At 44.6% G+C, this 24,895-nt stretch overlaps 1 protein-coding gene across 2 annotated transcripts in view; it reads left to right on the top strand.

Annotated features, from left to right (window-relative positions):
• The first annotated feature begins 287 nt into the window (after window positions 1-287).
• The window catches only part of mdc1 (mediator of DNA damage checkpoint 1), an 82,763-nt gene continuing 58,155 nt past the window's right edge, over window positions 288-24,895 (top strand). The window contains exons 1-5 of one of the 2 annotated variants that reach the window (XM_072259285.1): window positions 288-546; window positions 8,296-8,820; window positions 14,446-14,524; window positions 18,108-18,691; window positions 21,250-21,351. In XM_072259285.1, the coding sequence (XP_072115386.1) occupies window positions 426-546; window positions 8,296-8,820; window positions 14,446-14,524; window positions 18,108-18,691; window positions 21,250-21,351 (1,411 nt within the window). In that variant the 5' untranslated portion in view covers window positions 288-425. The remainder of the gene's footprint in view (window positions 547-8,295; window positions 8,821-14,445; window positions 14,525-18,107; window positions 18,692-21,249; window positions 21,352-24,895) is intronic. The other variant, XM_072259284.1, reaches the window with a different exon arrangement.

Below are 24,895 nucleotides of genomic sequence, written 5' to 3'. Positions count from 1 at the left end.
GCAACATTTTAACATAAATGAAGAAAAGAAGATGAATACGTTGCCTATTTGAACTGTCCAATTGCAGCGCACTTAACAATCGACCGCGTGGCCCGCCGAATCTTTTACATCAGCCTCTGGAACTGGTGCGACGCTATGATGGACGGATTTCGTATCCAATCAGTATGTTGTATCGGGCTGTGCGCATGATAGCTGGAAAGAACATGAGAAGGCGGAATCAGAGTGAAACTCTCGAAAATTCTGGCCAATCGGACCAAAGTGGCGGTTAGATGGACGTGCAAGTTGACCATTCGCAAGCGTCGATCGTCCTACGGTTGCGCGGAGAAGAGCTGTTTGGGGGCGGGGGGAGAAAAAACTTTTAAAGACTAACGTTTGGCAGCCGGGTGGTTCAGAGGGAAATCTCCGATGTTTGGTTCCCGAAGACCATGGACGCCACACAACAATTGATCTGGGTCCCGGAGGAACAGGATGAAGAGCAGAGTAGCTCCGATCGTGAGCCCCGGGGCCGGCTGAGGATATTTGCAGGCAGCCAGCGAGCTGAGACTGGTGAGTGGAGGCGACGGAGCCACCCGGGATGGGTGTGCAATTCCTTACTGTGCACGCTGTGCCCGAGATCAGAGGGAGGGAGGACTGGCGGCCTGGATAAAGTGGAGGATGCGTCCGTTATTAGGAGAGGGCACAGACCTCCCTTTAGAACTAATGAGGAGGGATTACTGCAGCCTGTAGGGTGGTGAATCTGTCAGCCATTCAAGGCCAAGTTATGATTGTGTTTTTAAGATTCAAGGCCCTGAATAATCCTTCCAGGTGAGGGGACACTTCACCTGCGAGTGTGTCGGAGTCATCTGTTGTATCCGGTTTTCCCTATTCGGCGTCCTCTTCATCGCTGAGACCCGGTTCCAGGGGGCCTGCTTTGTCCATCGCAAACGGCGGGATTTCCCTGGGTCCAGTCATTTCAATTCGACTGACATTCCCATTCTGGTGTGTCTGTCCATTGGTTTCCCCGCTGCCACAATGAGGCCAAAATCAGGTTGGAGGAGAAACAACTCGTATTCCGTTTGGGTAGCCTCCACTCTGTTTGCATGAACATCGATTTAACTTCCGCTATTCGCCCCCTTCTCTTTTCAATTTCCCATTCTAGTTACCCTCTTTTCATCTGCCCATTACCTCACTCTGCTACCCCTCCTGTTATTCTACGGTTCACTGTCCTTTCCTGTCAGATTCCTTCTTTTTCAGCCCTTATCATCACCTTCCAGCTTCTTTCTTATCCCTTCTGCCTCACCCACCTCACAGGGTTCCACTTGCCCCCTATTCCACCCACCGTTATTTGGTTCCATCTATTACTTGCCATCCTTTGTCTCCGCTCTGCATGCCTGGGTTCTGTCTGCCTAATTTTCACCTATCACCTACCAGTGTCTGTATCAACCTGTAATTTTTCCATCTGACTCCATCTGAATTTTATGACTTAACCCTTGTCCCATCTAGTTTCACCTGTCACTTACCAACCTCGTTTTTGTCCTCCTTCTCACTTCTACAAACTAACTACCTTCACTTAAACCTTAGGCGAAGTCTTGACCCAAAATGCTACCTGCCTCTTTGCCTCCACAGATGCTGAATGGCCTGCAGTTCTTCCAACCGTTTATTTTGCATTAGCTCATTTGTGCTCAGCCCAAATCCAGGATCTTCTTATCCGGCAGTGTGGGATCAAGAAGGTGGAATGTCAGCAATGTCTTGAGAACAATTAGGTTTGGGCAGTAGACTCATAGAAACATAGAAAATAGGTGCAGGAGTAGGCCATTCAGCCCTTCGAGCCTGCACCGCCATTCAGTATGATCATGGCTGATCATCCAACTCAGAACCCTGTACCAGCCTTCTCTCCATACCCCCTGATCCCTTTAGCCACAAGGGTCACATCTAACTCCCTCTTAAGTATAGTCAATGAACTGGCCTCAACTGTTTACTGTGGCAGAGAATTCCACAGATTCACCACTCTCTGTGTGAAGAAGTTTTTCCTCATCTCGGTCCTAAAAGGCTTCCCCTTTATCCTCAGACTGTGAACCCTCATTCTGGACTTCCCCAACATCGGGAACAATCTTCCTGCGTCTAGCCTGTCCAATGTTACTCCAGCCATGCCAATGATTACTGCATCGCATAATTTAATTAAAACAAAACTCATTATACTTTGGAAATGTGGCAGCTGATTAATAATTCATTGAAAATGGCCAAAGAAAGCTTTTGGCGCATTGGCCTTCATAAATCAATATATTCAGTATAGAGGATGGGATGTTATGTTGACGTTCTGTAAGACATGGGTGATGCCTAATTTAGAGCACTGTTATAGTTTTGGTCACCTACCTACAGGAAAGATGTAAACAAAGTTGAAAGTGCAGAGGAAAGTTACAAGTGTTTTGCCGGAGGACCTGAGGCTTAAGGAAAGATTCATTGGTTAGGACTGTATTCTTTAGAGGGCTGGGAGGCGACTTGATAGAGGTATACAAAATAGTGAGGGGTATAGATAGGGTAAATGCAAGCAGGCTTTTTCCACTGAGGTTGGGTAGGACAGCCAGAGATCATGGGTTAAGGGTAAAAGGTGAAAACTTTAAGGGGAACATAAGCAGAATCTTTTTCACTTGGAGGGTCATGAGAATGGGCAGCACAAATGGTGCATGTGACCTCAATTTCAACGTTCAAGGGTAGTTTAGATAGGTACATTGATTGTACAGGAATGGAGGGCTATTATCCAGCTGCAGGTAATTGAGTGTAGGCAGTGTAAATTGTTTTGCCACGGACTAGAAGGGCTGAAGGGCCTGTTTCTGTGCTGTACTTGTCTATACACACCTCAAATTATGACACTTGTAATGTGAATTACTGCCACCTTCTTGTCAGCTAGAACCAGTGTGGCCAATCTCTGCTGCCCGCTCTCATGCATAAGGTATTTTCGCCCACAGAACCGCTGCTCACTGGGATTTTTTTTTTTGCTTGTTTTTGCACCATTCTCGCTAGAGATTTGTGTGTGAAAATCCCAGGAGATCAGCAGTTTCTGAGATGCTTCCACCACCCCATCTGGCACCAACAGTCATTCCTCAATCAAAGTCTCTTTGATCACATTTCTTCCCCATTCTGATGTTTGGTCTGAACAGCAACTGAACCTCTTGACCATGTCTGCATGCTTTTATGCATTAAGGTGCTGGCACATGATTGGTGATTATGTATTTGCATTAATGAACAGTTGTGTCTAATAAAGTGGTCCAAGAGTAAAATAATGCAGGTCTGGAAATCTGAAATCAAAAACCGAAAATTGGGATCTCTTCTGGGGAAGGTATAACCTATAGAAAAGGGATGGATTATACCTGAACACAAGGGGGAACCAATATCCTTTATGCTAGAACTGCTGGGAAGGGTTTAAACTAATTTAGCATTGGAATGGGAACCAGATTGATAGGGCTGAGGATGTGGCAGATGATATACAAGTCAATGCTACGTGTAGTGGGACTGTGAGGATGGACAAGCAGGTGATAAGGTAAAATTGTAGTCAGTGGGATTAGTTGAGGTGTAACACGGGGACAGAATTGTAAAAGATGATGAATACAGGATTGAAGGTGATATATTTGAATGTACACAATATATGGCATAAGGTAGATGATCTTGTAGTGCAGTTAGAGATGGTCAGGTATGACGTTATGGGCATCACTGAGTCGTAGCTGAAAGAATATTATTTGGAGTAGAGATTCCATGCCTGGGGTCAGCAGACCTCTCAGTGAATGGCAGGGGTCCATGGCATATAGAAGATTGTGAATCCCTGATTTGGAGCTTAATGTCCAAGGATGCACATGAGGAAAGTCTGAAGATGCTGAAAATCCAAAGCAGTAACCCACAAAATGCTGGGGGAACTTAGCAGGTCGGGCAGCATAGTTTTACATAGACAGTTTACATTTTGGGCAGAGACCCTTCAACAGTACTGAAAAGGAAGATGGCTAGAAGGTGATAGGTGAAGTCAGGAGGGTAGGAAAGAATAAGGGCTGAAGAGGAATAAATTTGATAGGAGAGGAGAATGGACTATAGGAGAAAGGGGAGGAGTGGGGGATAGAAGAGGAAAGAGGAAGGGAATTTTTTCGTACCGGAAGAAGAAATCAATATTCATGCCATCAAGTTGGAGACTACCCAGACAGAATACAAGGTGGTGTTCAACACAGAAATGGGCCCATTGTATCTACCTTCACCAATGTCATTTCTCCACATTATCCCTCTAGCCTTCTATGCCTTAGTGATTCTGGTATTCGTCTTGTACTTCAGACTTCCACCATCTGCATTTTAATTGACTCTAATTTTCTAGGAGCAAATTATTTTGTTATTCACTTAGTGCATCCATGTTGAGGCTGTCCTTTCCCCATTGACTATACACACGCACACTAGTGTAGTGGTGAGTGTAACACGATTCCAGCACCAGCCACCGAGTTCAGTTCCCATCGTTACCCGTAAGGAGTTTGTACATTCTCACCGTAACTGCGCGGGGTTCCGCCTGGTTCTCCGGTTTCCTCCCAGTTAGAGTTTGTAAGTTGTGGGCATGCTGATTGGTGCCAAAAGTGTGGCGACTCTTGTGGGCTGTCCCTAGCACATCCTCTGTGTTGGTCATTGACGGAAACGGCGCAGTATGTTTCAATCTATCCGTGACAGATAAAGCTAATCGGTTTTGATCTGTCACTGGTATGCATGGAGCTATTTATGTAGATCAGTGGGCCTGAAGTCGTACACTATGTTAGAATTATGTGGTCCTGACACTTGGCTGTTGGGATCTGGGGTTCACATGAAATACCATCAAGCTGTCAGAGAGCAATTATTTTTAGTTTCACCCAGCTGCTTGGACAGGTGGGACAGATCTGCTTGAAGGAATCTGCCAAGTTTATTCTAAGATCAGTCATACTGAGAGAAAAATGATGGTGGGGCTGCTATATTGCTGACGGACTCTTTCTGCTTTTCTGGTAGTATTTAATTTTCTACCCCACCCCAGCTGGCCCCTTGCAGCAAGCTGAAATTCAGAATCAGAATCATAATGCCTCAGCGTGTGAAACATACCAGCACTGATCATGGTTTGGTGGCAAGCATAAAACACGGGACAATACCAGGCAACACAACAGCAACCATCAGTTTCCAAGACAGTACTGCAAACAGTCATGAGCAATCAACAATTAGCAGGATGGTCACATGTTTAAACATCAAAAATCAAACTTAAATAAATGTGAACATATGATCAGACTCAATTTTCAACCTATCAAGGAAAGCAGGAAAGACTGTTTAACGGAAGATGTGCAGGGACAGTTATGGTTGTACACCTGAGTGAGTTTTGTTGAGTAGCTGGATAGCTACAGGAAAGAAGCTTTGGAGATGACATGTAGTCCTGGTGTGATGGACCTGCAGCACCTCCCAGTTGACGATTTGGTGAATAGGTGACTGGTAGGGTAGTAGTAAATTTTCCAGCTCTTTTCTTTGCTCTGGCGATGAACTGGTCTTTTAATGTCCGTAGCTGACAGCCAGTGATCTTCTCCACTAAGTGAACCACTCACTGCAATCTGGACTTGGAGAGGAAGGAGCAGCGGGAAGCCAAACGGTGATAGAAGTGGTCAGAACACTCTCGATGGTTGAGCAAAATTCATCAGGACACATCCTGAGATCTTAAGTTTACGTAGCTGGTGTAGGAAGAACAATCTCTGCTAGACTTTTGTAGTGATGAGCGTAGCATGCTTGTCCCACTTCAAGGCATTTGTAATGGTGGTACCCAGGAATTGAATGACTCAACCACAGACACATCCTGACCATTAATTTCCAAGTGGTGGGGGCAGGTAGGGGATTGTCAGTGGAAGTTAGTCCTCATTTGCAAGTTGCATTAAGCTCCAAGTTGTTACGAGTGCACCTTGATGCAAGACAATCTACCTCTCTTTGATAGCAGATCACATCATTATTAGAGATGAGACCAACTGCAGTCATGTCATCAGCAAACTTTAGAAATTTAGGATTTTTCTGTGGAGGTGCAGTCATTTATATAAAGTGAGAACTGGGGGAGTGAAAGAACACAGCCCTGGGGAGAGCCTGTGCTAACAGGCAAGTAGATCAGACAAGTAGGAGCTCAGCTTTACATACTGCTTCCTTCCAGTCGGGGAATTCTTAATCCACTGAAAAATACTGTAGGGTACAGTTAGCTGGGTTAGCTTGTTGTGGAGGAACTCCTGAACAATAATGTTGAAGATGGAGCTCAAATCCACAAACAAGATCCTCACATAGATAATGGGGAAGTTCAGATGTTGAAGAATGTAGTTAACTGAATCCTCAAATGAGCAAACTAGCGGGTTAAGAAGAGGATCAGTAAGGTAGGCCAACATCAAACGTTCAAAGGTTTTCATAACTACTGAAGTCAGAGCGACTGCCCTAAAATCATTAAGCCTGGTTATCTTGTCTTTCTTGGGAACTGGAATGATTGTGGCAACTTTAAAGCAGTTCAGAATCTTGCATAATTGTGGGGGGTGTTAAATATTTCAGTGAAGACAGGTGCTGATCCGCACAGTGCCTTAGAGCATTAGCTGAGACACCATCAGTGCCTGCAACTTTCCTAATGTTCTGTTTTCCAAATAGTTTGCGAACGTTGTCTTCTTTTACAGGAAATATAGAGTGGGATTGGGCCGGTGGGGAGGAGACTGAAGAAGGTGAATGGCACTGGGCTGGCTGGGTGACATTGGAGTGGGCGTAGGACTCAGCATATCAGTATCTGAGGAAGTGAGAAGCAATGTTGATTGCCCTTATCAGACAGGCAATAAAACTGATTGAGCTGATTGGCCAAGGTAGGGGAGGGGGAAACTTGGGAAATTGGCCAGCAGCCCTACCACTTTAAAATAGTTAAAAAAAACATATATTTTGATTCCTGATCTCTTAAGTGCTCGCTCTGTGTGGAACATCAGGACTGGGTTAGACATGGTAGCATAGCAGTTAGTGCAGACAGCACCAGCTGGGGTTCAGTTCCCATCATCGGTGCCTGTAAGGAGTTTGTACATTCTCCCTGTGACTGTGTGGGTTTCCCCCAGGTTCTCTGGTTTCCTCACACATTCCAAAGATGTGTGGTTAGGTATGGGCTTGCTATGCTGACAACATTTGCAGCCCGTCCCCAGCATACTCCTTGCTGATTTTACACAAGCAACACATCTCACTGTATGCTTTGATGTACTACATGTGACAATCATATTCGACGCCAGTCACAGGGAGAACATACGAATCCCTTACAGACATGGCGGGAGTTGAACTCTGATCTTAAAGCTGTAAAACGTTATGCTAAACGCTACACTGCTGTGCCATGCATCCAAAATGGTCATAGTGTTGCTACAGTCTGATGATTATGTTGTGCTAGTTCATCCAAGATCCAAATGCTTGGACACTGTTAATGTAAGGTGCCGCAGACCTGTTTCCCTCGCTTGGTGGGAGCTGCATAACCTCAGTGTAGGGACAACTAGGCCTCAAGCCACAGGCTTGCCTGCTGCTACAGTCCAGGAGTAGAGATGCCGGAGATTGACCTCCCCTGTCAATGCTGCCCTCAGTGTTCGGTCGGTGGAATAACAGTTTAGATTGATGGGAAGTGTACCATTGATTTGCGGGACATGTCGCTCAGGGTATTGGGTTATATAAGTGGGTTTTTTTTTTTGCATGCCTATGGTTGTTTTGTTGGTCGCTGTTTTGAATGTGCTGTGTACGTTTTGCAACTTGGCCCCAGAGGAACACTGTTTTGTTTGGCTGTATCCATGTTTGGTTTAATGATGATTAAACTTGGTTTGATGTGGTTTGAAATAGCTGTTCTCCAAACTGATTCCAGGATGGAGGAAAGAATAGACATGGGACAAGTAATTAGCAAAGTAGCCATTATGGGTAAAGCCTAGGTTGCTCTAAGGTAGGGACATATTCGGCACAGCTTTGTGGGCTGCAGGGCCTGTATTGTGCTGTATGTTTTCTATGTTTCTATGCTGGGGGCAGAAGAGATTGTTGATGTTTGTTGCACTCAGTAAAGTATGTGCACAAAATAAACCATTGCTTCAATTGAAACACCAGAGACTGCAGATACTGTAATCTTTAGCAATAAACTTTCTGCCGTAGGTAATCCAGGTGGAACAGCATCTGTGTGAGAAAAGGAATTGTTGTAATCAGAACTGATGCAGGATATCGACTCTAGATTTGCTTTCTTCACGTAAGCAGTACTCAGCACATTCAGTTCCTACAACAGATTGTTGGTGATTGTTTCAGTTTGTTCTCCTCTTGCTTTTCCAGATTTTATGGTTTACTCGGGTACGAATGTGATCGGCCGACATGAAAGCTGCCACATCTGCATCCCGGTGCAGTCTGTTTCCAAGAAGCACGCCGTGATTGAGGTTGAAGGGGATTCCCACCTGATTCATGACTGCAAAAGCCTGAACAGCACCCGGCGTAAGAGCACCATTCTGAAACCCTTCATCCGCTACCAGATCAACGACGGGGACCTCTTCCTGTTCGGGGATGTTGCCTGCCAGTATGTGATGCTGCCTCCTGCTGCCCAAGTTCTAGACTCTGACTCTGAGACGGACTCGGAATCCATGCTGCCCCAGGCGAGGGCGTGTGCAAGAGATGACCGGTGGGGAGAGCTGTCGGAGAGCGACCCAGTCCCTGAGGCAGCCAGCAGCGGTCAGGAATCGGCGGACGATTCGCTCGTGCTGTCACCCACCCAGTCGTACGGGCACAAATTGCCGATGCGGGTGGTGCAGTCTGACGTCTACGTGAAGGATTCTGAGGATGACGACACACCGTGGAAGGAGGCTGGTAAGCTGACTTGGTATTCTGTTTCCCTCACTCTCTTCACTAATTCTAAAATGATTCATCTAAGCGGCTCTGTGAGAGATCACCTTGTAGTCAGCAGTTAGTCATAAAGCACGGCTCATCTGGTCCGTGCCGACAAGATGTGCATCTAAATTAGGCACGTTTGCTTATTTGACCCATATCTCTCTGGATCTTTCCTATCTACAGTATGTGCATGTCTAAGTGTCTTTTAATTTTTGAATGTTGGATTTATTGTCTTCACCAATAATCTGTGCACAGGTGCAATAAAGAAGCTACTTGCAGCAGCATCACAGGTATGTACGTAGAACAGGAAAGAATACAGCACTGGAACAGGTCATTTGGGCCACAGTGTTATGCCGAACCAGCTGAAAAGCAGAGCAAAGCAAACACACCCACGCACTAATCCCTCCTACCTACACCATGTCCATATCCCTCCATCTTCCTTACATTCATGTGCCTATTCTACCATCTCTGAAAAGCCCCTAATGTTTTGCCTCTACCACCATACCAGGCTGCACAATCCAGGCATCCACAACTCTGAGTAAAAAAACTTTAACTCTCTTGAACCTACCCCCTCTCACCTTCAGTGCATGCCCTCTGGTATTAGACAATTCAACCTTGGGAAGCAGATAATCCCAGTCCACTCTACCTATGCCTCTCATAATCTTGTAAATCTCTATCAGATCTCCCCTCAGCCTCGGGCGCTCCACAGAACACAACCCAAGTTTATGCAGCCTCTCGTGACAGCACATGCCTTTAAAACCTGGCAGCATCCTGGTAAACCTCTTCTGCGCCCTCTCCAAAACCAAAACCTCCTCCCTATAGCGGGGTGACGAGAACTGTTGACACTTCTGGAACCAGATTAGGAAATTCACTACGTAACTCGTAATTAATTGAAGCTCACACTTTATTGTCTCAGCACAAACAACAATGGAACTATGATGACCCAGACATCCCACCCCGCAAAAACTCATTTCAGGGAGGTAGCACCATCAATTTGCGGGAGACTCCCGGAACTTCCGGGAGAGGTGGGATGTCTGCAATAGAGTACCTCCTTAGTAGCAAGCCAGCTAGTTTAAATAATGTTAGCTATGCTAATGAAAGAATGACACCTGTTAAACTCACCTCAACATGTCTTTTACAGTCTAAACCCACCATGGGCAATAGAAAAGTCACTGTTGCAAACAGTGCAGCGAGCAACACTGTCATTATTTTTGAGCCCCTATTAGGCAGGGGTACACTTTAGAGTAGTCTGGGGTGACGTACATTTTCTTTTTTTGGAACACTCTCCCATGGTGCGTGCGCTCGCGCTCGCTCTCTCTCTCTCTCTCTCTCATTCTCGCTCTTGCGCTCTCGCGCTCTCTCTCGCTCTCGTCTCTCTCACATTCTCTCGTCGCTGTCGTGCTCACTCTCTTGCTCTCCCCCTCTCCTCTTGCGCTCTCTTGCTCACTCGCTCTCAAAAAAATTGACTTCTGGGATATTGTATATAACTTGCGGGCATCAGGGAGCCACTATTAATATGCGGGAGACTCCTGGAACTTCCGGGAGAGGTGGGATGTTTGTTGACCCCAGGCCAACAACTACTACTGTTTCCCTCTGAACCATACTGAAACCACTTGTCCAACTTTTAATAAGGGATCTTGTTGGCCAGATGATTGATCCTTCCTTCTCCCAGCTCCTGGCGTGAGGGTTCTTTCTTGTGATGGTGATTCTCCAGAGTTATCGCTGATAGCGCAATCAAAGTGACCACATTTATATCCGTTATTATCAATTCAAATTTAGCATTCCATTGTCATTGGCTGTAGGTCATGTGTCTGACCCTTAACACTTTTTTTATTGGCTCTGCTCCAGGCCAGCATCCATTAAAGCCCTCTTACCAGCAAGTGACAATTGGAAAATCATGGCTGTTTGTTCTCAATCAACAGCGAGTTTGATTCAAGCAAAACAGATACTGACTCCAGCAGTCAAAAGCCTGCATGTTATATCCAACCAAAACACATCTCACAAATAACTTCATATTTGGAAATGATCTCTAGTCCGCAGATTACCTGAAGCATCATTGTGTCTTTAAAACACTGAAAGCAAGGCAACTTTATTTCACAAAATGGAGGACATAAAACAGTTCCACAAAATGGCAGCCTCCATCTCCAAGCACATGGCAGGAATAGAGACAATTGATCTGTCTGCTTCCACTTTAGTTGACCCATTCGAGTGCGACATTTTCTTCCATATTTCAAATCCGTCATGGCCAACAGAACTGTACGTAATGCTCCTGATGTGGCCTAATTAGAGTTTTACAGATAGACAGCATTCACAAGAAAAACATAAACAATGCTCACTTTTCACAAGATAGACATCAACTAGAACGAGAAAGGAGGCAAATCTATTCCTTCCTGGCATCTTTCTTAAAGAAGCAAATAGTTTCATATGTATGGTGCCCATACCATCCCCAGAGACTTCCAAACCGTGTTGCAACTAACAAAGTACCTGTTGAAATCGAGTGGTGTGTTGTTGCATGAAAGAAAATCTGTTCACATTAAGAGGGAAGGGACAAATAGCCAGATTATCTTTTTCATGTTGTTATATGAAAGACGATTATTGCCAGGATAAGAACTACGCTTCTCATTGAAGAAGCGCCTTTAGGTTTTGAGTATTTTCAGTCCATCATTAAGACAGGCTTTTTGAGTGGTCGTTCCGGCAGTAACCTTTTAACCTCTGAGTTAAAAATTCACGTTCCTCTCCTAGACCCAAGTTCAGTACAGGTTTCCCCTGCCATCCGAAGGTAGAGCGTTCCTATGAAACGGCTCGTAAGCCGAAATGTCATAAAGCGAAGAAGCAATTACCATTTATTTATATGGGAAAATTTTGTGAGCGTTCGCAGACCCAAAAATAACCTACCAAATCATGCCAAATAACACATAAAACCTAAAATAACGGTAACATATAGTAAAAGCAGGAATAATATGATAAATACACAGCCTATATAAAGTAGAAATACTTTTTCACAATCATTACTGAACTGTTCTCCGGAGTGAAAATCTCACGCAAGTGCCGTCGGGAGAAAATCTCACACAATTGCTGTTGGCAAAAACTCGCGCAAGCGCTGTCCAATAATCTTTAAACTATGAAGCTGCCAAATCATACTAAATAACACATAAAAATACACAGCCGATATAAAGTAGAAATAATGTATGTACAGTGTAGTATCACTTACTGGAATTGGTTCAGCGCCGAGCACACTGATGGTGGTGTGTTAGACTGAGTCGTCGGAGTTTGGGTGGTGCAGTGGCCCCCCCACCCTCTAGGCCGCTTAGCAATACATTGCCGCGAAGCACGCAGGGGTCCAGCGGTAGCCGGGAGGTACACAGCATATCTTTAAGAAAAAAGCCGAAACAACCATGCTAATTAATTGGGTGCCGTCCAGCACGTAATTGTTGGCCCAGATCAGTGCCGATTTCCGATTGCGTCGTCTCTGATCTGGGCCGACAATTACGTGTCGGCGGCACCTAATTAATTAGCATGTTTATTTCAGCTTTTTTCTTAAAGGTGTGCTGTGTGCCTCCCAGCTACCTTTGCATTCTCCGCGAATCAGTATCTGTCTGTGGCCTGGGGGTTGGGGTGGTGGGACACTAGGGTGTCATCTCGTCGCCTGTTTCCATTAGAGCAGGCAGCTCATTTTCTCCTATGACTACCCGCCTCGATGTCGAAGGTCGAGGTTCGTCGTCTGCTGTGGCTGATGTGGAAGGCTTGCTTGACTGCTGAGCCTCGCGCATTTTTCTATCACACAGTTCTTTAATAAGGACTCAAACCATCCTGCAAATATCCCCTAAACCGACGTACCCTTTCAAAATTAAAGTTGTACTTTATCATTACTCATTCGGTTTCGATTGTTATCCTTTTTTCTTCCAATTGCATCAGCTCTTCATCTGTCAGTTCTTGGTGATGGGATGCCAAAACCTTGTCAACATCATGTTCGTCAGCTTCCACAAGCCAAACTCACGTTGTCCTTCGTTCACCATGATCAAAATGCTTAATTATGTCTAGTTTTACTGTAAGTGTAACACCCTTACGAGCTCTTTCAGGCTTTTCCGACACCATAGAACTCTTCTTGTAAACGGCTGCTCACAGGCTCGTGTTTAAGCAATGCTGGCGACAATCTGGGGGAGAGCGGCTGCTTGGGGTGCGCTGCCTTTTATTGCGCACTGATTTTTTCGTGCGCTGATTTTTTATCGCACGCTGAATTTTTTTTCCGTAACAGTGAAAACACCTTCTGAAAGCGAAAGTAGGGTACTAATGTAGGTCTTTCGTAACAGTGAGGTTTCGTAAAGCGAACGTTCGAAAAGTGAGGGACACCTGTACCTGTGTAGTACTGTGGGAGGGCCAGCATGTTGGCACTGCTGCCCTTTGAAGATATTAAACCAGTGTTGCATGCAGGAAATAGGAGGATATGGATCATGTGCAGGCAGAAGGGATTAGAGTCAGAATCAGGTTTATTATTGTGATGTTTGTCATGAAGTTTGTTGTTTTGTGGTAGCTGTAGTGTGCAATACATAAAAAGTTACTCTAAGTTACAATAAGAAAAAATAGTAGTGCAAAAAGAGAGCAAATCGGTGAGGTAAGTGCTCATGGACTGTTCAGGAATCTGATGGGCAGGAAGTAGCTGTTCCTAAAACATTGAGTGTGAATCCTCAGGCTCCTGTATCTCCTCCCTGAGTGTAGTGATGGTAGAGGGTATGTCCTGGATGGTGAAGTTTCTTGGTGATGGAGGCCATCTGCATTAGGCACCACCTCGATGACGGGGAAGCTCGAACCCATGGTGGAGCTGGCTGAGTCTACAACCTTCTGCAGCTTTTTCCGAACCTCTGCATTGGCCCCTCCAAACCAGACCGTGATGCAACCAGTCAAATGGTACATCTGTACAGATTTGCTGGAGTCTTTCGTGACAGGTGAAATCTCCTTACACTCCATATAAAATATGGCCATTGGTATGCCTTCTTTGTAATGTCATTAATATGTTGGGCCCAGGATCGATCTTTAGTGATGTTGATACCAGAAACTGAAAGCTACTCACCCTTTTCACAGCTTTTCACACCCTGATGAGGGCTAGTGTATGTTCTCCTGACTTACCCTGCCTGAAGTCCACAATTAATTCCTGGTCTTACTGATGTTGAGTGCAAGGTTATTAATGTGACACAACCAGCCATCTAAATCTCATTCCCATAAGCCTGCTCATCACCATTTGAGAACAACGGTTGTATTATCGGTAAATTTATAGATCGAGAGCTGAAGGTCCTATTCCTGTGCTGTACGGTTCTATGTCCTAATGTTCTGTCTTCCCGCTCAGTTGGGTGTGAAGTAGCCACTCTTGCTCAAAGATCTCCCTACTGATGGTTTTTCTTTACTCAGCATCATTACAGATTGGATTGGCCAGCCACTTACCTCCTTTCTCAGCAGACAGTGTTGATAAAATTTTTCATTGATTCCTTTATATCTAGACTCCCACTGTAACCTTAAATATCTGTGTACTTTTGTTATGGCTGCTTGAGGACTTGTTTACCTGCTGTTCAAACAAGCTAGTAAGAATTGGCTTCCTTTCCTTATTTCTAGGATCTTTCTCTTCCAGAACTGCCCAAGAACCAAACATTTCTGTACATCAAGCTCCTTCGTCTGACGTTGTTCCTGAAAGGTATGTTTCATTGATTTCATGGATGGGATATTCAGGGGAGTGGGAATCGAAAAAGGAAATATTGCAAGATTGTGTGGCATTAGTACATGAGGAGGAAATGCATTGTGTTCACGAGGTACATTAACAATTTGGAAGAGTGGAGCAAGTGCAGCGTATCAATGTTTGCAGATAGCACTACTTGCTGAGTACAAAAGCAAATGATGCAAAGGATGCATAGAGTCTGCAGAGGGATATGGATGTTAAGCCAGTGGGCAATGGTCTGGCAGATGGAGTACAATGTTGGTAAATGTGAGGTCATCCACTTTGGAAGGATAAATAGAAAATCAAGTTATTGTTTAAATGGTGAAAGCTTGCAGCCTGCTGTTGTGCAGAGAGACTTGAGAGTGTTTGCATGAATTGCAAAAGCTTGATTTCGAAGTGCAACAGGTTATCAGGAAGCCAAGTGGAATGTTGGCCTTCATTGCTAGAGAGATTAAACTTAAGAGCATGGATGTTTTGCTGCAACTGTACAGGGCACTGGTGAGCCCACACCTAGAGCTTTAGTTCCTTACTTGAGGAAAGATAGACTGGTTTTGGAGGCACTGCAGAGTAGGTTCAACAGGTTGGTTCTGAAGGCGGGGGATTAGCCTAGGATGAGAGATGGGGTCGCCAGGGATTTTATAGAAACACAAAAATAAGAATAGGATAGATAAGATAGAGACAGTGTTTCCACTGGTAGATGAGTCTAGAATTAGGGGACATAGATTCAGTATTTGGGAAAATAGGTTTAGTACGGAGATGAGGAGAAGTTGCTTTTCTCATAGCAGTAAATCTGTGAAATTCTCTGCCCAGGGAAGCAGTGGAGGCCCCTCATTAAATGTATTTAAGACACAGTTTAGAAAGATCTTTGCATAGCAGGGGATAAAGGTTATGGGGAAAAGGCTGGTAGGTGGAGCTGAGTCCACAGCCGACACCTTATTGAATGGAACTGGTTCAATGTGTGACCCCAGCTCCTATTTCTTATGTTCTTATACAGAAATGGGGATAATTTGAAGAGGTGAGGGGCAGTGGAGGGGAATCACAACATGGAAATGGGCCCTTCACTAGCAAATCCCTGCTGACCATCAAACACACATTTATACCAATTTCATTTTATTCTCCTGACATCCCCTGAATGATTTCAGCATTTGTGTACTGTGGCCGGTTAACCTACCAACCTGCATGTCTCAGTAATGTAGGAGGAAACTGAGCACAGGGAGAACGTGCAGAGACACTGGTGATCATGTCTGAATCCGGGTTGTTTTGAAACTTTGAAGCATCAACTCCACCAGATGCACCAGGATTGAGTATTCTAAAAGGAGCCTTTCCAATGGCTGATGGCCGGTGACCAGGAGGTACTAAGGCAGAAGTCCTTAAGACCACAAGACGTAGGAGCAGAATTAGACCATTCAGCCCATCAGGTTTGCTCTGCCATCCCATCATGGCTGGTTTATTGCCCCTTTCAGCCTCATTCTCCTGCCTTCTCTCTGTGCTGTTTGATGCCCTAACTAATCAAGAACCCATCAACCTCCATGTTAAATATACCCAATGACTTGGCCTCCAGGCTTTCTGTGGCAATTAATTCAACAGATTCACTACCCTCTGGTGGAAATTCCTCCTTATCTCTGTTCTTAAAGTGTTGTCCTTCTATTCTGAGGCTGTGCCCTCTGGTCTTAGACTCTCCAGTCAGGGGAAAGGAAGAGTTTTAATGCGAGGGATTCTTGTGATCAGGAATAAATGCCTGAAAGGGTTGTGAGAAGAGATTCAGCAGTCATATTAAACATATAGTTGATTAAATACAGTACTGTCCAGAAGTCTTAGTCATTTGACGAGGTACCCCATGCAAGGTTTATTGAGAAAGTAAGGAGGCATGGGATCCAAGGGGACATTGCTTTGAGGATTCAGAACAAGAGTGGTTGTAGGTGGGTCATATTCTGCATGGAGGTCAGTGACCAGTGGTGTGCCTCAGGGATCTGTTCTGGGACCCCTACTCTTCATGATTTTTATAAATGACTTGGATGAGGAAATGGAGGAATGGGTTAATAAATTTGCTGATGACACAAAGGTTGGGGGTATTGTGGGTAGTGTGGAGGGCTGTCAGAGGTTGCAGCGGGACATTGATAGGATGCAAAACTGGGCTGGGGTAAATATCAGGGGTAAGTATTTTGTTGCGGGAGTGGTGAGTGCGTGGAATGGGCTGCTGGCGACGGTGGTGGAGGCTGATATGATAGGGTCTTTTAAGAGACTCCTGGACAGGTACATGGAGCTCAGAAAAATGGAGGGCTATGGGTAAACTTAAGTAATTTCTAAGGTGAGGACATGTTCGGTACAGCTTTGTGGGCCGAAAGGCCTGTATTGTGTTGTAGGTTTTCTATTTCTATGTTTCATATATATATAGCTGGGTGCCTGAGACTTTGCACAGTACTGCAGTAATTTTAGGTATTGCACTGTACTTATGCCACAAAAAAAAAACAGATTTCATAACCTGAGTGACGATATGCCTGATTCTGATATGGGTCTCTATTGAGGACTAAGAGTGGGAAGGAGGCAGTGAGAGGGGAATGATGTTTAGGAGAAGGAAGAGGGGAGTGAGCGGGAAGCACCAGAGAGACATTCTGTAATGATCAATAAACCAGTTGTTCGGAATCAAATAACTTTGCCTGGTGGCTGCACCCACACCACCTGCCACTGGTACTCGTTCTCCGCCACCTGTCTCATATCCCTCCTGTGGTGCTCCACGCTCCACCCTCTGTCCTTCGTTCCCGCCAGATTTACAAACTGGCTGTCTGTGTTGACAAATATAATACCGTGCAAAAGTCTTAGGCACCCGAGCTATATATATGTGTCTGCTTAAGACTTTTACGCAGTACTCTATGTCCTCTTGCTTTTAGTAGCCCTTTTCTGGGAAAAAGGACAATGTTCTTTCACCCTGATGATGCCCCTCATGGTCTTATCTACCTCTTATCAGGACATCTTCTCTGCCAGTATCTGTGGAGAGAAATGAACAGTCAAGACCCTTCATCCAGAAGTGTTGACTATCCCATTTTCTTTGACAGATGCAGCCTGACCTACTGAGATCCTCCTGTAGTTTATTTTTGCTGGTGAAAAGAACTGAACAAATAGGTGACCCATTCACCCAAAAGATTTTAAAGATTAGCTTTGCTTGTCACATGTGTATTGAAACATAGAGTGAAATGCATAATTTTGCATCATCGTTTGCGATGTGTTGGGGGCAGCCTGCAAGGTTTGCCACCCTTCCCTCACTAACATAGCATGCCCACAACTTAACAACCCTAATCTGTACTTCAGAATGTGGGAGGAAACCAGAGCACCCGGAGGAAGCCCACACGGTTACGATGAGAATGTGCAAACTCCTTACAGGACAGTGGTGGGAATTGAACCCTCGAACAGTGAACGTTGCCGCTGTAAAGCGATTGCACTTTGCTGTGTAATATGGGCAGAGTTAAGTTATTCAGAACTTTCCAAGGTACCCAACGCCTCATCCAATCTGTAAAATTCGCTGCTTTATCGTTGAGAACAGTTTCAAATGATAACTTTCTTCCAGCGACGGCGAAGCAGAAAGCACACCCCATTCCAACGTTCAGCCTTCGCAGCTGCATTATGACAGTGATACCGACTTGGACGACGACCAGCGATCTGGTGAAGAACAGGCAGAGCACAGCTCCAAGCAACTGGCTAATGAGAACAACCCACGATCTGTGGCAGGGCAGGACTCAGTGCCAGTGACCAGTGATTCCATGCTCAATAACTTAAGTGCCTCCAATGAAATGGCCGGGAACGAACCGGGCAAAGCAGCTGACCAAGATGTAGGGGTGGTCTCTTCCCAGGGCCTCATCACCTCCCCCTCTGCGGACATCCAACCTTGTTTGAACGCCAGCAAGGAGGAGCTGAAGGAGGACATTGTAGTTGACAATGTCTTCTCCAGAGGGTCCACCAAAAAGCATTCCAGCCTTCTCAATGGTCCTGACACCCGAGAGGTCGCCAACAGCTCCATCAAACCAGAGGAGCAGGTGGAAAGACGTGAAGCGGATTACTGTTCAAGCAGCAGTCCACGTGCACGGGAAGAAACCAAAGAGACAGTGGGTGACGTGGAGGAGGTGGATGGTGTGGAAGCAGGCGTTGATGATGGTGAGTATGCAGAGAGTTTCAATTACTGCTGCAGGATGTGACAGTAACATTTTCCTCTGTACAGAAAATGTTGTTCTCTGAATTGAGAACTGAATTTTACCTTTGACCGACCATAAGATATATGAGTAGAATTAGGCCACTCGGCCAGTCGAATCTGGTCCGCTGTTCTATTACGGCTTTTGATTTTCAGTCCTATTCTCCTGCCTTACTCCCTTACCCAATCTCTCCTTTAATGGCTTGGCCTCCACAGCCCTCTGAGGCAACAAATTCCACAGATTCACCAGCTTCTGGCTGAAGAAATTTCTCCTCATCTCAGTTTTAAAGGGATGTCCCTTTATACTGAGCTTGTGCCCTCCAATCTCAGATTGTTCTGTTAATGGAAGTATCCTCTCCTTGTCCATGCTGTCCACGTCTCTCAACAACCCTCATCCTCCTGAACTCCACTGAGTGTAGGCCCAGAGACATCAAATGCTCTTCTTACATCAAGCCTTTAATTCCTGGGATCATTCTTGAGAGTAGGAAAGGCTGTCTGGATTCCTGATTTTGATTACTTTCTCTTATATTCAGGTTCAGATATTTTTGTCATGCGAACATCGAAGCATACAGTGAAATGGGTTGATGGATTCCACTGGAACTGGGGACGTGGCCTCAAGATTAATGGGAAAAGATTTCGGATAGACATGCAGATAAACTGCTTTTTTCACAGTGAAAAGTAGGGAATTGTGAATTCAGTGAAGCAGTAAAGGCTACCTCCTTAAATATATTTAACAGGCTATGCAAAAATCTATCTAAATATGTCTTAAATATATTTAACGAGGTAGGCTCTGCTGCTTCCCTGGGCAGAGAATTCCACAAATCTTCTGCTTTTCACTGTGGGAAAAGCAGTTTATCCTCATCTCTATCTAAATCTATTTCCCATTAGGGCTATGGGGAAAAAGGCAGGTGGTAAGGTTCAAAGTAAATTTTTTATTAAAGTACATACTGTTGCAAGAAAAAGTTTATGAATAGTTTGCAGTTACTTGGTTTTCAGCTTTAATTAGTCATAAAATATGGTCTGATCTTCATCTAAGTCACTATAACAAACACCATCTGCCGAAACTATTAACACACCAACAATTGTACTTTTCATGTCTTTATTGAACACACTGTTTAATCATTCACAGTCCGGGCTGGAAAAAATATGTGAACCCTTGTATTTAATAACCCCTTTAGCAGCAATAACCTCCACTAAATGTTTTCTGTATCTGCTGATCAGACTTGTACAACAGTGAGGAGGAATTTTAAATTATTCCTCCATACAAAATCAATATTTCTGGATACCTCACATGAACAGCCCTCTTCAGGTCATGCCACAGGATTCAGTTGGTTTAAGGTCTGAATTATGACAGCCATTCCAGAACACAATTTTTCTTCTTCTTAAACCATTCTGTTGTTGATTTACTGTTGTGTTTCAGATTATTGTCTTGTTGCATCATCCAACTTCTATGAAGCTTCAAGTGATGGACTGCTACCCTGACGTTCTCCTATAAAGTGTCTGATACTATTTTGAAGTTATTGTTCCCTTAATGATTACAGGCTGTCCAGGCCCAGAGGCAGCACTGCAGCCCCAAACCATGATGCTCCTTCCACCATGCTTCACAATTGGGATGAGGTGTTGGTGTGCAGTGCCCCTTTTCCGCTGAACATAGCAGTGTGCATTTTGAGAAAATGTTCAACCTTTGTCTCATCTGTCCACAGAACATTGTCCCAGAAGTGTTGTGGAACATCCAGGTGGATTTCTGCAAACTTGAGAGATGCAGTTATTTATTTATTTTGGAGATCAGTGGTGACCTTCCATGAACACCACTCTTGTTCAGGGTCTTCCTTACAGTGGACACATAAACAGAGACTTTAGCAAGTTCTAGAGATTTCTGCAGGTCTTTTGCTGTTACTCTTGGGTTCTTTTTCACCTTTTTCAGCATTGCACATTGTGCTGTTGGTGTGATTTTTGCAGGACACCCACTCCTAGGGAGAGTAGCAACAGTACTGAATTTCCTGCATTTGTAGACAATTTCTCTTACTGTGGACTGATGAACACTCAGGTCTTTAGAAATGCTTTTGCAGCCTTTTCCATATAACCATATTTCCAGCTTCATGCATCTCTACAATTCTTCTTCTAAGGTCCTCCAAAAGCTGTTTAGATTGGGGCATGGTGCACATAAATAGATCTTTTTTAAGAAGACCAGTCTCTGTCAGTAACCTGACTTCGTCTTTTTTATAGGGCAGGGCACTTCGACAACCCACATTCATCTCATTGATTTGAACACCTGACTCCAAATAGCTTTTGTAGAAGACATTATTCCAGAGCTTCATGTACTTTTTTGAACCTAGGCTGTGATTGTTTAAATGGTGTACTCACTATTAACAAGAAGAAGTACAATTGTATCTGTGTTATTAGTTTAGGCAGATTATGTTTGTCTATTATTGTGACTTGGATGAAGAGCAGGCCAGGTGGTCTACTCCCGCTCCTATTTCTTATGTTCTTATTTTCATGAGTGATGCTTTATATCTTTCTCCAGATACAAGCGAGTTTTATGCTGTGCAACCAACTCAGTGTTTTTTCCTGACGGTTCCAAACACGCAGGATGAAACACCAGAAAAAGAGAACCCTGTGACTGATGGTTAGTTCTTTCTTATCATTCTGTTTTCCACGTATTCTGTGTTTGTGCAACTCTGGAGTGGAAAAAAACCCCTCACACTGCAATTGCCTTCGGAGGCAGATGTTTATAAAGAGAAAGCAGAGGGCCAGGGAAAAGCCTAGAACTGGTGAGCTATTCAAGGATGTTCCTTGAATCGTGTAGATTAGGTTTACTTTATTTGTCACGTGTACTTCAAAACCTCAGAGGCTGAGAGGTGACCTGGTAGAGGTGTGCAAGGTGATTGAGTAGGCACCCAGAGACTATTTCCTGAGGTGGAACTGGTCAGTGAAAGGGGAGCATAATTGTAAGGTGATTGAGGAAAATATAGGGGAGAGCCAGAAGTCAGTTTTAACATAGAGCGTGCTGGTTTCCTGGAATGCCCTGCTGAGGGTGATAGAGGCAGATACATTACAGACATTTAAGAGACTCTTAGATAGGCATATGGATGATGAGAGAAATGGAGGAAGATGTGGCAGGGACGGGTTAGATTGAGTTTAGAGTCGGTTAAAAGGGTGGCACAGCATTGTCGGCCAAAGAGCCTGTACTGTGCTGTAGTGTTCTGTAAAATATTGAAACATACAGTAAAATGTGCCATTTGCATCAATGACTGACACAGTCCCAGGATAGTGCTGGGGGTTCCTTAACGTTGTCGTTGCCGGAGGAATGTGGAGATAAGCTCCCACTACCTATTAAATGTTCCCAGTGGCGTGCACCTCAAACAGTTTCTGACAATCAAGTCCAGCTCCTGTCCTTCACACGTGGAACTGTTTTTACTGAATGGGGGAAAAGTGGGCTACTGACACCTTAAAATCAGTTGCTTTGGGTAGATGGAGCTTGTCAGCTGTGGTTGGCGCTCATTTAGGAGAAGGAAAACTCTGATCTGAAACCTGCACTGCCTTGTGGCGGTACCCACTCATGGGGAAGTCTTCGGGAGTAAGCCACAAGGGAAAAATCCGGAACTGGAATCCCTCAGACAGTCCAACATTAAGTTCAATGCTGACTGGCAACTCCTGTGATACCACTGGTGCCAAGGTATATTGGTCTCTGCCATTCCTTTTGATTCATCGGCTGCGTGTAGAAGGGAACCGGCTACACGGGCAGCAGCTCGCTCCCCATGCCGTACTGCCCAGGCTTGCGTGTCAGGTAGATGGCGAGGACACAATATTCTAGGTCGACCTAGACCAATGGAGTGCCTGAGGCTGGGGTCAGCCTGTGAGTACGGTCACACTTCTATGCCAACATAGCACCCACAGCTATGCTGTGCTCAAAGACATTTCTGCACTCCAGTCCTAGAAACCCCAGCAGAAAATCAGCTGCTTTCCTACCTTGCCATTCAAAGCCATACATCAGGACATGCTTTACATCCACTCCAGAGACCCCCTTTTCAAACCTCATCCCGGCAACATCTCCTCTGGCAGTGTAGCGTTCTCTCAGAGCTGTCACTTGCCGGCTGGTCTTTACTCTGGCCCATTGATGAGCACGCTGCTGATACGTAACTAAGCTGCATGAAGCAGAGGCACTCAGTTCCCAGCCATTGCCAAATTAGTCATTTTCAGCAGAGCAAAGGCTCCCAGAATTCATCCCATGGTAGTTGATGAGGAGGAATTGCTTTTCCCAGAGCATTCATTTCCAGAGCAAGTATACAATGCTGCGGCTTTATAAGGCATTGGTCTGACCACATTGCCAGTGATCAGTGGTGTTCCACTGGAGTGAGTGTTGGAACCTCTTCACATTTTTTTGTCAGTGATTTAGATGACAGAATTGATGGCTTCATGGCTAAGCATGCAGACGATAGGTTGAGGGGCAGGTAGTGTTTAGAAAGCAGGGGGTCTGCAGAGATCTTGATAGATTGGGAAAATGGGCAAAGGTGTGGTAGATGGAATATAGTGTAGGGAAGTGTATGGTCATACACTTTGGTAGAAGGAATAAAGGTGTAGACAATTTCTGACTGGGAGGAAATTCAGAAGTCCGAGGTGCAAAGGGACTTGGGAGTTCTTGTGTAGGATTCTCTAAAGATTAACTTGTAGGTTGAGTCGGTGGTAAGGAAGGCAAATGTGATGTTAGCATTCATTTTGAGAGAACTAGAATATAAGAGCAAGGATTTGATGCTGAGTCTTTATAAGGCATTGTTCAGACCAAACTTGGGAATATTGTGAGCAATTTTAGTCCACCTATCTAAGAAAAGATGTGTTGACATTGGAGAGGGTCCAGAGGAGGTTCACAAGAATTATCCCAGGAATGAAAGGGTTAATATTTGAGGAACATTTGACGGCTCTGGGCCTGTACTTCCTTTAGTTTAGAAGAATGGGGGGGGGGGGGCGCATGGAATGGCATCTCAATGAAACCTATCACATAAATGAAAGATCTAAATAGTGTGGACATGGAAAGCATGATTCCAATATTGGTTGAGTCTACAACAAGAGAGTGTTACCTCAGAATAGAAGGACGTCCCTTTAGAATGGAGATGAGGAGGAATTTCTTCAACCAGAGGGTGGTGTATCTGGAATTCACTGCCACAAAAGCTGTGCAGGTCAAGTCATTGGGTAAATTTGAAGCGGAGGTTGATAGGTTCTTGAATAGTAAGGGCATCGAAGGGTACAGGGAGAAGGCTGGAGCGTGGGGTTGAGAAGGAAGGTAAATCTTTATGGACAAATTCTTCTTCTATGTCTTGAGGTTTTATTGGATGGGATGAAGAACCATTAACAAGGCTTTTGCTTCTAACTTATTACCTCAGTTAGGCATGCAGCCTCTGGTTACTTGGCTGTGGAAGTGTTAACTAATGTGGGCAAGTCTGGCCCTTGCTGGACTCACTAAGGCCTCGTGACAGGAAATAATGCCTAAAAGGAAAAACTTAGTGCTATTGTAAATCTATTACAGCTTATTGGGAAGTGTCTGGAGTTTGTCTCACTGATCCAGTGGTAATGTAATATCCACATTCCCTGATTTAAGTCTCACTGATGCAAAGGTGATGGCTCTCCTTCGCAAACTGTAGCAGAGTGCTTTGATAGTAATTAATTTTAAATCTTGATAATTTTGTTACCTCGGGCTTATGGTGGGATGGAAATCTGATAAGTGGAGCTATGATCTTACTGAATGTCACTGCCACTTTTTATAATACTGTTTATTTTGTAAATATATGCTGGTATTTGTGCATTCCACATTTATTCCACATCTGTACTTCTAACTTTATTTTAATATAAATCTTTATTGATAATTGTTGAAAGTTGTTTTTTTGTTGCCTATCGTGCCAGCTCGCCTAATACACGTGAGTGTATATGGAGAACAAAGTTGATCCCAGAATCATCTGCCACAAGGAATTGAAGCACTTGCCACTGCTGGTGTGCGCTTCAAATTCAGAAAGACAAGATATCGAACTATTCCGTAAATTGTGGAATAGTTGAGTAACTGTTATTGATAGATCATTATGATTTTGGTGAGTGGTAGGGTGGAGATGCGTCTCAACCAAAGGAGGTGTAAGGCGCTAGCCTGCAGCTCACCCTTGGGCAAGGTGTGGCACCTGCTTACC

The sequence above is a fragment of the Mobula birostris genome, chromosome 5, assembly GCF_030028105.1.
Source record: "Mobula birostris isolate sMobBir1 chromosome 5, sMobBir1.hap1, whole genome shotgun sequence".
NCBI classification, from domain to species: Eukaryota; Metazoa; Chordata; class Chondrichthyes; order Myliobatiformes; family Myliobatidae; genus Mobula; species Mobula birostris.
This window is presented reverse-complemented; position numbering and strand designations above follow the sequence as displayed.